Source organism: Talpa europaea, assembly GCF_964194135.1.
Source record: "Talpa europaea genome assembly, chromosome: 12".
Classification (NCBI taxonomy): domain Eukaryota; kingdom Metazoa; phylum Chordata; class Mammalia; order Eulipotyphla; family Talpidae; genus Talpa; species Talpa europaea.
Window position 1 is genome coordinate 48,876,525 of NC_140079.1, and position 12,831 is coordinate 48,889,355.

The following is a 12,831-nucleotide window of genomic DNA, read 5'->3' on the forward strand; positions in this document are numbered from 1 at the left end:
CATGTGTGTCAGCTCCCCAGCCTGCCCAGAACTGATAACAGCTTCATAGCACTGTCTTTAACCCCTGCACCACCAGCGAGGCCCATATTTCTGAAACAAGTTTTGCAAAAACATTTTGGAAATAACATTGGAGTGACTGAGTGTGTATCAGAGTAGAAAGCATACTAATATGAGTGAAATAATTATATAGGGAATTTTATTGGCTAGAGGTCAAGGAAACGGAAAGTCCGGATATAAATATGAAAAAACAACTTCAGTTCCCTTATTGTGATGACACAATAGCAATTTCTGGGTCCAAGACTTTCAGCCCTGCACTCACAGGCATTTCTTCAGTCCCCAGACAATTTTTGTAATATAGCAGCCACTCCAAACAGTTTTTTCAGAGCCCCCTTTATGTCTTTGTTCCTTAGACTGTAGATGAAAGGATTCAGCATGGGTGTGACCACAGCGTACATCACCGAGGCTATTGCACTTGAATGTGAGCTGTGGGAAATGGCAGAACTAAGGTACACTCCTACGGCAGTGCCATAAAATAAGAAGACAACTGAGAGGTGAGAGGCACAGGTGGAAAATGCTTTATGCTTCCCCTGAGCTGAAGTGGTTCTACGTATGGAGGAAAGTATTTTATTGTAAGAGTAAAGGATCCCAGTGAGGGGCCCCCCAGCCAGGAACACCATTAGAAAATATATCACCAAGTCATTAAGAAAGGTGTCAGAACAGGAACACTGAAGAATCTGGTTGAGTTCACAGAAAAAATGGGGGATTTCCATGTTTGAACAGAAAGATAGTCGCAACACCATTCGGCTATGTATTAAGGGATTCAAGACACCCATGCTCCAGGACACCAGGACCAGCAGCCCACAGAGCCGGGGGTTCATGATGACTGTGTAGTGCAGTGGGTGGCAGATGGCCACAAAGCGGTCATAGGCCATCACGGTTAGCAGGAAGTCATCCAGCCCTGCAAAGAGTATGAAAAAATACATCTGGGTGATGCAGCCTTCAAAGGTTATGGCTTTGCTCTCTATCTGGATGTTGACCAGCATCTTGGGGATGGTGGTAGAGGTGAAACAGATGTCCACAAAAGACAGGTTGGAGAGGAAGAAGTACATGGGGGTGTGGAGGCGGGAGTGTGATCTGAAGGCCAGGATGATGAGCAGGTTCCCCAACACAGTGATGAGGTACATGGAGAGGAAAAGCCAAAAAATGAGGGGCTGCATTTCTGGTTCCTCTGATAACCCCAGAAGAATAAATTCTGAACTTTGAGTATCATTCCTTGCTTCCATGTGGGCCAGGCGATGACTAGGAAAGAAAAAATAATGATTTATTTTTCACAAATGGGCATTACTCACTTCTAAGAAATGGTATTATGTATTTTTCTAGTGAAGAAATAAATACCAATATGATTTTATGGAATATTTCATTTTTACTTTATCTCTTGTGTCTCTCCAATTGGATGAGATCATGTATTTTGTGGGTCTGGTAGTCTTAATCGGCCTTTTGGCCACCATTATTGTTACATGCATTTCTGCATTCCTCTACCAAGGTCAGAACTGCTCGGTCAATCAGTCATAGCAAAATCTTACAAGGTGCCTTTCAAATCAAGCAAGAGTAGAATGCTTGATCACTCTGTGACGGTTATGCATCATGAGTTATGACTGGGAATGCTTGGGGGGCTGAGGACCAGTGTATGATAAGGGACCCCCCAGCTGATCAGCGGAATGCCTTGTTGATAAGATTTAAACCATGGCCGGGGTCTGGGGTCTGGTTTTGATTACAACACTTGGTCATCAAGCAGATAAGAATTACCTGGTCAGCAGAATCATGTTCCCCAGAAGCCCTAGATGAAAAATCTCATTCTTTAGTTTCAACCATCGTTTTCTCTTTGTCCTCCTAAAACACATGACTGATGCTGTAGGATTAGTCTATCAATGAAAAAGCCACGATCTTCCTTGTTTAGCAGCATCCTGCATTGTGCAGCCTGCTCCATGACTCCCATTTATCTATCAGGGTGGTGTTGCCAACACAACAGGATGCCGAGAAATAAAACTCTCTGTAATTCATTGACTTAGAAACAATATCTAAGCGAATACAAGAACACATGATGTGTCAGATGGTGACTATTGCTATGAAAAAAAAAGAGGACTGATGTAAGGAAAGTGAAGGTGAGGTGTTATCTTTTTTTACTTGGTGTTTAGGCAAAAGCTGTCAACAGGGCACATTTGAATAGAAACCTCAGGAAGGTGGGCAGGAGATGCAAAGTTGTCCAGGGAACTGTGTTCATGCAGGGAGAACACAGAACAGAATTCTTGAGGAAGATACTATTTGTGTTTTTTTTTTTAAAGTTTTTTTTTAAAGTTTATGCTACAAGAGCTGGGGTATAGGCCAGAAGTGTTGGGGTAGGGGTTGAGAGAATTCACCAGAGACAGAGTGGGGAGCAGAACAGGTGGACTGACTGAAACACACTGCTGAGGGGAGCAGTGGGAAAGGCAGGAGAGGTCTGCCGCACCATGTAGGTCTCCTCCCTCCCGGGGATCGAACTAGTGCTGCAGTGGTGTGGCCAGCCTCATAGTGTTAGGGGGAAAAGGATGTCCTAAAGCTAATTCCATACAGGCTTTGTGGACTACACCCCCACCCCAGGCCAAAGCCAAAGACACTGGGAACTCCAAATCCCATCACCACCAAAGGGGAGGTAGCTGGGACCTGAGGGTGGGGTTAAGCAGCCAGGTTGAGATAAAAGGCAGACACGTGGGCTTTGGGGCGGTTCCCCATTTTGGCTCTCCGCCATCTTGCAGCCTCCGGCCAGCTCTGAGAGTAACTTTGGGTTTCCAGGTCGGCGGATCGGGTAGGACGCATTAAAGACTGTATTTCCCTATTTTCTCCCTGAGTCGTACATTTTCCTTATTTCCTTTTTCCTTGTAAATAAACCTTTTATTAACCTTTCGTGTGTGCCTGTAGAGGAGTATTCATAAGTCTCTTTTAAGCGCGAGGGTGAGGGCCCACAGCCAGGAACCCGTTCAATATCGGTGCTGGTCTATAACAGCGGGAGGTGCCTCAGGAGGGGCCTGGTTACATGGCGAAGGCCTTTGTCCTGAAGCCTCAGGAGTCTGTGCGGGAGGGGCCTCTTCACGTGGAGAAGGCCTTTGTTCCGATGTGTTTAAGGTATTTAGTAAATTATATATATATATATATATATTTTAATTTTGCCCTTTTGTAGTCCTTATGGGAAGGAGAACGTTTATTTATTTATTTATTTTTTGTACCATTAGCCTAGTTTTTGCCTTCGCCATATTTTGTTTATGGAGGGCGGCCTGTATTTGGTTTTGTATATTTTTAAAAGTTGACTTAAAAACGTTATGATTTTTATCTCTTACACTGTTAATAGTTAAATTAAAAGCCTGATTTTGTTGTTGCACTTGATTCTGCATGCTTTGAAAAGCTGGCTTAAAAGTTAGAGTTTGTTGTTGTACTTGATACTGTATGTTTTGAAAAGCTGACTCAAAAGTTTGATTTTGTTGTTTTATAGTTAAGAGTTTGAATTTGTTGTAGTACATTGTTAGTATGTGAAGTATAACCACTACTTTTTATAGAAACAAGAATGTAGCACATGGCACCTATGCACATTACCAAAAAAACACCCAGAAGCACACATTGTAAAGGGATGGCTTGTAAACCATCCACTAGTGTCATACACTAGGTTTAATTTAATTATTTACATTTATTAAACTGGTGGTAATATTTAACGGAAAAAGGCTACTTAAATTTAAGGCTGGAAAAAAACTGAAAGAACTTAGGTTAGGGATTAAACCGCTGAAGTTTATGGTTGAGGCCACGTTTGGGTCAAAACCACACCCACAAGAGCCGTATGCGCGGAAAAAAAAAAACAAAACAGACTTTTTAAGACGTGAAACAAAGAGTTTTACTGTGAGTCCTGTAGACCTAATATGCTTTATGGTGACCAACACAAGAAAAATTATTTTGGGCTGGTCAACCACGGGTGAAGCTTGCAAAGCACGTTGGGCGCCAAGCTGTTATAGAGCAGCCCCGATATTGAACGGGTTCCTGGCTGTGGGTCCTCACCCTCGCGCTTAAAAGAGACTTATGAATACTCCTCTACAGGCACACACGAAAGGTTAATAAAAGGTTTATTTACAAGGAAAAAGGAAATAAGGAAAATGTACGACTCAGGGAGAAAATAGGGAAATACAGTCTTTAATGCGTCCTACCCGATCCGCCGACCTGGAAACCCAAAGTTACTCTCAGAGCTGGCCGGAGGCTGCAAGATGGCAGAGAGCCAAAATGGGGAACCGCCCCAAAGCCCACGTGTCTGCCTTTTATCTCAACCTGGCTGCTTAACCCCACCCTCAGGTCCCAGCTACCTTCCCTTTGGTGGTGATGGGATTTGGAGTTCCCAGTGTCTTTGGCTTTGGCCTGGGGTGGGGGTGTAGTCCACAAAGCCTGTATGGAATTAGCTTTAGGACATCCTTTTCCACTTAACAATAGGTTGCTTTTTAACCCCTTGGGCCACCAGGGAGACCCTGTTTGTGATATATAAGGCACAAAAGGAAGCCAGTGTTTCAAGCTGAATGAACAAGCAAGAGGGAGATGATAAGAGATGGTGTCAGAGAGGTAGAGGGAAGAAGGGGCTCCCTGCTGCTCCCCAGGCTTCAAGAGCAGACACCCTCTACCATCTGCTGTTCCCTGCATTTTAGTAATGTTTCCAGGGAATTCCATGAATAAAAATGAATCTCTTCCTTATTTCACTAGTAATTTTACACTCTTGTGTCTGTTTTTAAGGTTTACAGTTTGGAGTGTGTGAGTTCTGGTACCCTTGTCCTGATAAGCAGAAATTTTCAAGAGCTTAAGAACTTATGGAATAAAGAATGTGAATAAGAGTGAAATTATGTTAAGAATAGTGGTTTCAAACAAGCATATAAAGCAAGGTAGAATGAAATCTAAAGCAGAAGTCAGGCAGATAAAGACAAACATCACATGGTCTCACTCATTTGTGTAACTGGAGAAACAGACTAATGAGGGAAAGTGAAAAAGTGAACTTTTAGATTAAAGACCTATTAGTGGGTACCAGAGGGGAAAGGGGAGTGCTGGGGAAATTGGGACAACAGATTGGTGAAGGGGAGACGGATTTTTAGTTGTCAACTTAATGTAGAATTTTCACATGTTGAGTTTTTTTTTTTAAATTTATTGATTGATTTATTGATTTATACATACATACAAGCACCGGGTACAGTCAGAAGCGCGGGAGGGTGAGAGAATTCACCAGAGCCAGAGCGGGGAGCAGAGCAGGCAGAAGGACCGAAATACACTGCTGAGGGGAGCAGCAGGCGGCAGGAGAGGTCTGCGCGCCATGCGGGACCCTCCTCCGGTGGCCGGGGAGCAGCCGGGGATCGAACCGGCGCTGCAGAGGCTGCGGGCAGCTTCGCAACCCAGCGCTCAACCACTGCGCCACCGGAGAGGCCCTCACATGTTGAGTTTTAAAGACACACAGCTGAAACTTGTACAGTGCTACAATGAAATATTATTCCAATAAAAAATTAATAGTTTAATGCCATCAGGATGGTCATGATTCAAAATTGAATTGCCAAAGCTGGTAAGTCAAACATATAAAAGAAGGGTTTTCTTTTTTCTCTTTTAAGATTTATTTATTTATGTATGTATGTATGTATGTATGTATTTATTTATTTATTTATTTATTTATTTATTTATTTAATATGAGAACCAGGGAACAGTACAGATGTGCAGGAGGTTGAGAGAATTCACCAGAGAGAGCAAGGAACAGAACAGGCAGACTGATGAAATACACTGCTGAGGGGAGCAGCGGGTGGGACAGGAGAGGTCTGCTGTGCCATGTGGGACCCTCCAGCTGGGATGGAACCGATGCTGCAGAGGCTGCAGACAGCTTCACAGCGTGGCGCTCAACCGCCTGCACCACCATGGGAGGCCCTTTTTTCTCTTTTTCTTTCTTAATCTTTTTTTTTTTAATTGAGGTAATATTGGTTTACAATGTTTGTATCTAGAGGTATTGCTCTCCCCCTGCAGGTGTTGCTACCACACCACACCCACCACCAAACACCTGAGGCCTCCACCATAATCCACTGAGCTCCTTTCCCATTTTGTTTCTCCCCTCCCCCTCTGGTAGCCTCAGTTCTACAGTCAGAGTTCTAGGGTTTGTTAAAGGTTTGGTTTTATTCAGCCATTTGTTTTGTTTCTCTGTATTCCACATATAAGTGGAATTTGTCTGTATTTTTCTTTTTCCTCTGCCTTACTCAGAATGCATAATCTCTTCCATTCATGTTGCTGCAAATGATAAGAGTTTGCTAAAAGAAATTTTTGAAATGGTTGAGGAAGCACTAGCTAAGTTATAATTTCATGGTATTTATGATATTGCAGTGACAGCTCAACCATTCCTGTAAGAAAAAATTAAGAAAAGGCCATGGAAAAAGCCATCCTGACTGTTAGATTTGCCCTCACAAAAAATACAAACACTGACAATTTTCCCCAAATACATCAATACATACATTGAAAGAATTGAATGAGAAACTGCAAAGTTGTTGCAAACAGCTCCAAACCTAGTTTGAATGAATGCAATGAAAGCAACAAGGAAAACACTCTGACTCCACAATGCAAAGGTTAAGGTCTTGCAAAGACAGTAACAACAGAGAAAACAAATGATGAACCACTTACAATAAAATAATTGTGAAGTACAATGGAACATTACTCAGCAATCAGAAAAAGATAAACTCATGCAATTTGCAGCAACATGGACAGAGGTGGAAGGGATCACGCTCAGCAAAATAAGCCAGAAAGAAAAAGAAAAATACCGGATGGTGTAACTCATAGCAGGAATTTAGGAAAACTAAATAAAGGATGAGGAAAAAGACTGATTATAACAAAAATAAAAATCAAAGTCAACAAGCAACTATAAACCAGAGACACACTGGGGGGTTGGGGGGAGGAGGGTAGGAGGGCTTAGAGTCAAAATAAGGGGGGTGGGAATTGTACAGAGACTATAACCAAGATGAAAATGCATACATTGTGCAAAAATGAAAAATGATGTAAAAATACATAAAATAAAAAAATAAAAACAACAAATCCACTTAATATAAAGTGGTGAAAGGAAAAAAAAAAAGTGAAGTAAAGCTCTTTAATACACCGACCTTTGGGACCTCCTTGGTGGTGCAGTGGGTTGAGCACAGCACCATGAAGCTGTCCACAGCCTGTGCAGCGTGGTTTCTATCGCCGCCCCACCCCACCTTCAGGGAGAATCCACTCCAGTCTTGCCCGCTGCTCCCCTCAGCAGTGTCCTTGGTCCGTCTGCCTGTTCTGATCCCTGCTCTGTCTCTAGTGAATTCTCTCAACCTCCTACACATCTGACCTGTACCCCAGTTCTTGCATAAATAAATAAATCTTAAAAGAAAGACGTAAAGCTGCCAGCAGCCTCTGCAGTGCGGGTTCGATCCTGGCCGGCCAAGGAGAGTCCCACATGGCGCAGCTGAGCTACCCTGCCTTGCCTACTGCTCCCCTCAGCAGTGTTTTCAGTCCATCTGCCTGTTCTGCTCCTCACTCTGTCTCTGGTGAATCCTCTCACCCTCTCCCACCTCTGGCCTATACACCAGCGCTTGTATAAAAATAAATAAATCTTAAAAATGATGTAAGAAATATATAAAAAAATAAAATAAAAAAATAAAAAAAAATCTTAAAAAAAATACTCACCTTTGCTAGTAATTTATTTTTTCCCAGGTGGAAACCATATAACCAAAGTAATAGAAAATACCATACATCTGTTTCAGGAACTAAAGTTGAATGACGGTATTTGCAAGCAAGCAGTTTCTGGACTTGATCTCCACTATATAGGAAAATTTTTGAATATACCGCATCTTAAAAGTAAAAAAAAAAACAAAACAAAAGAAGCCCCTATTTCAGTCGATAACCTTTGGTTAATAATCTGTTAACCCACTCCCTTTAACTGCAAAACTCCGTGTACATACTCTTAAAAAATCATTATAGTTATTTTTTAATTTTCATTCATTGTTGATTTTTATAAACTCTTTGATTTCTCCCCTCAGCTCTAGTCCCTATAGCTCTCCCACCACCACAGCACCCGTGACCCATCACCTTAGTCCCTTGTGCTCTCCCCTCCCCTGCTGTATGCCTGAGATCAAGTCCAGCTGGCAAATTTTGTCTTTTGTTGGACATATTCTATTTTTACTGGAAATGTTTCAAAATTCCCAATCTTTTTCCATTTGGCTTTCTAGTGATCATTTATGAGTACCTGATCTTTGTGATGCCTAGATTTTATTCATTTATTTGTCTGGAATCATACATGAATAATTAATTAGGCAAGGAAGCAAACAAGCAACCACAGGTGAATGTTCGTGGCCCACATATTTTCTGACCTTGTCGTTCAATAGCCACTGTGTTGGACTCACCCTGGTGGGATTTCTGAGAGAAAGGTCTCCGTGTGGAAGTCTGAATTTCCCATTGGATGGTAGTGATGGAGACTCAGGCTCTGTTCCAGACCAGGAGTAAAAAGGAATAAGAACTGGTCCGAAGCTAAACCTGGCTCCCTGAAAAACAGAACTGAAACCCAAATCAAAACCATGCCCCCTTTATCTCAAGGTTACACACTGGACAGGAGGTATTTACAGCTTCCACCTGTGCTCCTTGGCACATTTCCCTCTTGCGCCCTCTCAGCACATGATTCCCTTCGGACACTGGTCTGCATTGAAAGGAAAATTTTCTACTGATTGCTCCCAAGAGACCAGGTTGGAGTGAAGTGAATAGTTTCTTTTGTGTTGGGTTTTACTCTTTTTCCATGAACGCATTTTCTGTCAAGAGGTCTAAATTTCCTAGCACCTTGTTGCTTTGGGGAGAAGATCAGGGTGAGGCCGGAGGCATGGGGGTGAAAGAATTTGCCAGAGACAGAGTAGAGAACAGAACAGGTGGATTTGTTGAAATACACTGCTAAGGGAAGCAGTGGCGAGATGGGAGAAGTCTGTGTGAGAAGGAGCATATGAGGGTCTCATTTCTACTCTTATCCCCGCTTCCTCAAGGGGCTGCCAGTTTGCACTAGTTACCTGCTGGGATTCCTGGTCTCTGATACTGGCTTTTCACGCAGAAACATGTTCTGGCTTTCTCTTTTCAATGAGAAGGTGAGAAGAACTTTTCGATACCAACACTTCTTCAATTAGCATGGGAGTCACCCAGGCTGCTAGTATAAATGCGGGTTCTGATTCAGCTGGGCTGGTGTGCCCACAATATGCATTTCCTTTCTTTTCTTTTTTTTGTTTTTGCATGAGCATACTTCTTCCTGAATACTTTTTTGTTTTATTATTATTACTTTTTATTTTATATGTTTTTGACATCATTTTTCATTTTTGCACAATGTATGGATTTTCATCTTGGTTTTAGTCCTCGTACAATTCCCACCACCTTTGCTTTGATCCTACTTCCTTCTCCAAGCCCACCCCACCCCATAGTGTGTCTCTGGTTTACAGTTGCTTATTGATTTTGATTTTTATGCTGTTATAATTAGTCTTTTTCCTGGTCCCTTATTTAGGTTTTCTAAATTCCTGATATGAGTGAGACCATCTGGTATTTTTCTTTTTCTTTTTCTTTCTGGCTTATTTCGCTGAGCATGATCCCTTCCACCTCCATCCATGTTGCTGCTAATTGCATGAGTTTATCTTTTTTGATTTCTGAGTAATATTCCATCGTGTATATGTACCACATCTTCTTGGTCCAGTCATCTATTTTTGGTCATTTTGGTTGTTTCCATAGCTTAGCTATTGTAACTAGTGCTGCAATAAACATAGGGGTGCAGGTGCCCTTTTGAATTAATGTTTCTGTGTCCTTGGGTAAATAGTTAGGAGTGGAATTTTGGATCGCATGGAAGCTCCATCTTTAGTAGGTTGAGGAATCTCCATACAGCTTTCCATTGTGGTTGGACCAGTTTGCACTCCCACCAGCAGTGCAGGAGAGTTCCTTTTCCTTCACATTCTCATCAACATTTGTTGTTGTTTTTTTAATATGTGCCATTCTCACTGGTGTAAGATGGTATCTCATTGTAATTTTGATTTGCATTTCCCTGATTACAAGTGATGTTTAACATTTTTTCATATGCCTCTTGGCCATTTGCATTTCCTCCCTTGAGAAGTGTCTTTTTAGCTCTTCTGCCCATTTTTTTTTACTGGGTTATTTATTTTGTTTTTGTTGAGGCTTGTCAACTCTTTGTAGATTTTTTTTTGTCATCAGTCCTTCATCATTAGTGTTGTGTGCACAATTTTCTCCCAATTAGTTGATGTCTCTTTGTTTTGGTTACTGTCTCTGTTGCTGTACAGAAGCTCTTTAATTTGATGTCATCCCAGTTGTTTATCTTTTCCTTTACTATCACTGCTTTGGGTGATGTGTCTTTAAACATGTTACTGAGGTGTATGTCATGTAGTGTTTCGCCTATATTTCCTTCTTTATATTTTATGGTTTCAGGCCTTATGTCTAGTTTTTTAATCTATTTTGAGTTGGTTTTTGTGCATGGTGTGAGGTAGTAGTCAAGCTTCATTCTTTTGCATGTAGCAACCCAGTTTTTCCCAGCACCATTTAGAACAAATTTCTTTGCTGCATTGCATATTTTTTGCCTGTTTTTCAATGATTAGTTGACTGTAAATCTGTGGGTTATTTCTGGATTTTCTATTCAATTCCTTTGGACTGTGTGTGTGTGTGTTCTTGTTCTATACCATGCAGTTTTGATTATTATGGCTTTGTAGTATAGCTTGCAGTCTGGGAGTGTGATACCTCCATTCCCTTCTTTTTTTTCAGGAAAGGTTTGTCTATTCGGGGTTTTTGTGGCTCCATATGAATTTCATCAATATTTGTTCAATTTCTTTGAAGAATATCATTGAAATTTTGATTGGAATAGCATTGAATCTGTAAATTGCTCTTGGTAGAATGGCCATTTTGATCATGTTAATTCTTCTAATCCATGAGCAGGGGATGTCTTTCCATTTCTTTGTGTCTTCTTTTATTTCTTTTAACAGTGTTTTATAGTTTTTTCATATTGGTCCTTTACTTCTTTTGTTAGGTTTATTCCCAAGCATTTGATTTTTTTGTTTCAATAATGAATGGGGTGGTTTTCTTAATTTCTTCCTCAGATTTATTGTTTGTGTATAGCAAGGCTGCTGATTTTTTTATTTTTAATTTTTTTATTTTTTAAGATTTTTTTTATATTCCCCATACAATTGCACTCCCCTTATTTTCACCCCATACCTCCACTCCCGGCCCCAACCCATAGTGTGTCTCTGGTTATAGTTGCTTGTTGATTTTCATTTTTTATTTATTATAGCTATTCTTTTTCCTGGTCCCTTATTTAGGTTTTCTAGATTCCTGCTATGAGTGAGACCGTCTGGTATTTTTCTTTTTCTTTCTGGCTTATTTCGCTGAGCATTATCCCTTCCAGCTCCATCCATGTTGCTGCAAATTGCATTAATTTATCTTTTTTGATTGCTGAGTAATATTCCATTGTGTATATATAGCACATCTTCTTGATCCAGTCATCTGTTTTTGGGCATTTGGGTTGTTTCCAAAGCTTAGCTATTATAAACAATGCTGCTATAAACATAGGGATGCTGGTGCCCTTTGGAATTAATGTTCAGGTGTCCTTTGGGTAAATAGTTAGGAGTGGTATTGCTGGATCATATGGAAGCTCCATCTTTAGTAGGTTGAGGAATCTCCATACAGCTTTCCGTTGTGGTTGGACCAGTTTGTACTCCCACCACCAGTGCAGGAGAATTCCATTTTCTCCACATCCTAGTCAAATTTTGTTGTTGCTAGTTTTTTAAATATGTGCCATTCTCACTGGTGTAAGATGGTATCTCATGGTAGTTTTGATTTGCATTTCCCTAATTACAAGTGACGTTGAACATTTTTTGATATGCCTGTTGGCCATTGCATTTCCTCTTTGGAGAAGTTCCTTTTTAGTGCCTCTGCCCATTTGTTGACTGGATTATTTTCTTTGTTTTTGTTAAGTCTTGTCAGCTTTTTGTAGTTTTTAGTGATCAGTCCTTTATCATTAGTGTTGTATGCAAAAATTTTCTCCCAGTTGGTGGGGCTTCTCTTTGTTTTGGTTATTGTCTGTTTTGCTGTGCAGAAGCTCTTTAATTTGAAGTAGTCCCAGCTGTTGATCTTTGCCTTCACTATCACTGCTTTTGGTGATGTGTCTGTCTGTAAAGATGTCTTTGAGGTGCATGTCATGTAGTGTTTCGCCTATATTTCCTTTTATATATTTTATGGTTTCAGGTCTTATGTCTCGTTCATTAATCCATTTTGAGTTGGTTATTGTTATGGTTTGGGATAGTAGTCAAGCTTCATTCTTTTGCATGTAGCGACCCAGTTTTCTCAGCGCCATTTATTGAACAAACTTTCTTTGCTCCAGTGGATATTCTTTGCTCCTTTTTCAAAGATTAGTTGACCATAAATCTTTGGGTTTATTTCTGGGTTTTCTATTTGGTTCCATTGGTCCATGTGTCTGTTCTTGTTCTAATACCATGCAGTTTTGATGATTATGTCTTTGTAGTATAGTTTGAATCTGGGAGTGTGATGCCCACATTCCCTCCTTTTTCTTTTTTCAGGAGGGTTTTGGCTATTCAGGGTTTTTGGTGGCTCCATATGAATTTCATCAATATTTTTTCTAATTCTTTGAATAATGACATTGAAATTTTTGTTGGAATAGCATTAAGTCTGTAGATTGCTTTTGGTAGGATGGCCATTTGATGATGTTAATTCTTCCAATCAATGAGCAGGGGATGTCTTTCCATTTCTTTG

General features: G+C 40.8%; 1 protein-coding gene across 1 annotated transcript; it reads right to left on the reverse strand.

Annotated features, from left to right (window-relative positions):
- Positions 1-329: 329 nt before the first annotated feature.
- On the reverse strand, positions 330-1,283 carry LOC311181599 (olfactory receptor 7A10-like; the record flags this gene model as incomplete). Its single annotated transcript, XM_084250046.1, has 1 exon — positions 330-1,283. One exon carries the CDS (start codon positions 1,281-1,283, stop codon positions 330-332), a length of 954 nt encoding a protein of 317 aa, XP_084106172.1.
- Between the last annotated feature and the right edge of the window lie 11,548 nt (positions 1,284-12,831).